The sequence below is a fragment of the Hippocampus comes genome, unplaced genomic scaffold (assembly GCF_001891065.2).
Source record: "Hippocampus comes isolate QL1 unplaced genomic scaffold, H_comes_QL1_v1.1 scaffold33, whole genome shotgun sequence".
Classification (NCBI taxonomy): Eukaryota; Metazoa; Chordata; class Actinopteri; order Syngnathiformes; family Syngnathidae; genus Hippocampus; species Hippocampus comes.
Window position 1 is genome coordinate 956,682 of NW_017804842.1, and position 2,136 is coordinate 958,817.

Here is a 2,136-nt window from a genome sequence, read left to right on the forward strand (position 1 = left end):
CCCCAAAACGCCTGCCGCAGAAACGGCAAAAAGGCCGGCAGGCGATTTCAGGTCACGTTTGTCTTCCGAGTGTTCAAGGGGGGCAAGAACACGGGATTTTCTCGCATCGAAATGCGGGTTGAAGACATCTCAAATTGTTTTTGTCCTTCCGAAGCCCGCTTTAATGACGGCGTTCGATTCCCGCTAACGAGCTAATTGAACTTCAGCATTAGTCGAATTCCCAGGTCATGTAAGGAACTTCACAAGGACTCATTGACAGAGTCTTGTTGTTGTTGTTGTTGCCGCTGAACTCGGAGTGACCCGGGAACATTAATTACATCAAATATTTGTGGACGGAGGGAGGCCAGAAGGCCTGGGGGTGGGGGTGGGGGGGTATTTTAGGATGACGCCCACACAGGCAGAACAATGGTTGTTTTCGAAAAATGAACTATTTAGCATTTTGCTGCAGTTTTACAGCATTAAAGACCTGACAAGCAAACAAAGACAAAAGTATGCTAACAGATACGGCTAACAAAAGGGTAGCTAGATGTCAATTCAGCGAGAGAATTAAATCCTTAAAAAAAAACAAAAAACTTTTTTCCAAGTTTAAATATAACAAAAGAAGCATTTTTTTTTAAGTCACAATCTTACAAGAACTGTCCTTCAAAAAAAAAGTGTGTGAGATTTTTTTTCTTCAAGTAATTTAAATTTTAACTGAATTATTTTTTTTTCTTGAGGATAAAAAGTTGTAATCTTTCAAGAAAGAGGATCGTCATTTGAAAAAAAAAACAATTGTATCACAATTCAAAAAGTCTAAATATTCAGAGAATATCCGTGTTTGGAAATCTACGAGGTTAATTAAAATAAATGTACTTTGAAGTTTAATTATGAGAAGAATAAAGTTTAAATGAATTTCGAAAAAAGTTATGTTTCACCAAAACATAATCGTGTTAAAATCTGATGCTTGTTACAAATTTTTTTTTTTCACTTACTGTCAAGCTAGCGCGGTCTAAAACATGGGATATGTTTCTTTTTACTTTTAAGGTAAGATGACACGAGATCGCAATTAAACAGAAAAAAAAAACATTTGTTTGCCTGACATCACAATTATCCAATTTGTATTTAACTTACATTTACAAATCAAAGAAAACCAGCAATGTACATAAAATTGTGTTTTTGCTTGTTTTCCCAAAATATTCAAACGTGACTCAGGCAATATGCACTTAGGCTAACGAGTTTGAACTTCTGTACTTGTATTTCATAGTCTATTTTTATTTTAGATTTTTTTTTTTACTTCATTAAAAGAGTTGTGTCAGTACTTCTGGCAGCGCAAGAGTACTTAAGTACAAAGTGTGAATACTTTTCCCCAACTATAAAATCGCCTGTACGATGAATGAAAATTTGGTGAAAGGCAACTGTTCCAACATGTGAAGAGGAGACCATTTCGACTTCGCATTCGTTCCTATAGGAAAAATAGAAATGTGTCAAGAATGAATCATTTGAAAGGAGATGCGTGCTTGGGAAAGGCTTTGACGAGCTCACGCGGTGCGTTTAGGGGAACTTAACCTGCTTAAGGCTCACATTAATCACAGACCGGCGACGAAAACAAGTGCAAAGGCCTCTCCTCGCACGACGATATTCTCGTTACCGAGCTCCAACGCCGGCCCCTGAACGCAACGCACTAGCAATAATGCCACTTTTGACGCTTTAATAACGGAGTTTGGACGCGAACGGGCCCAGTAAAAGACAGTCATATACGTCGATACGCACGCCGGATTGGCGTCAACCCAGCTATGGGTGGCAGAAATCTCACAAAGGCCCAAGAAAAGCGGGGCTGGATCGATCAAACACATATATATACACACACACACGCACAAAAACACATTTAAACAGCATTACGGTGCGTTCGTTGCGCCTCGGGAAATTAGCAGCACACATCGAAAAAACGACGGTCATTTGAAGCTAGCTGCCTTTAAAGTCCAACGCTAACGTGCAGGTTTGGCGGCGTGAAGGAGAGGAATGGACGTACCTGGTTTTGGAGGCCAGGAAGGCGAGTTTGATTAATCCGTGAGTGCAAATTTGGATACCTTCCTTCTCTATACTCGCCACTTTCAAGCTGTGCTCTAGAATGTGAAGCTCCATCTTCTACGTCTTCTC

General features: G+C 39.8%; 1 protein-coding gene across 1 annotated transcript in view; it reads right to left on the reverse strand.

Annotated features, from left to right (window-relative positions):
• Positions 1–2,136, reverse strand: part of castor2 (cytosolic arginine sensor for mTORC1 subunit 2) — a 5,768-nt gene extending 3,632 nt beyond the window's left edge. The window contains exon 1 of the mRNA XM_019871477.1: positions 1,950–2,136. Coding sequence (XP_019727036.1) covers positions 1,950–2,121 — 172 coding nt within the window. The 5' untranslated portion in view covers positions 2,122–2,136. The remainder of the gene's footprint in view (positions 1–1,949) is intronic.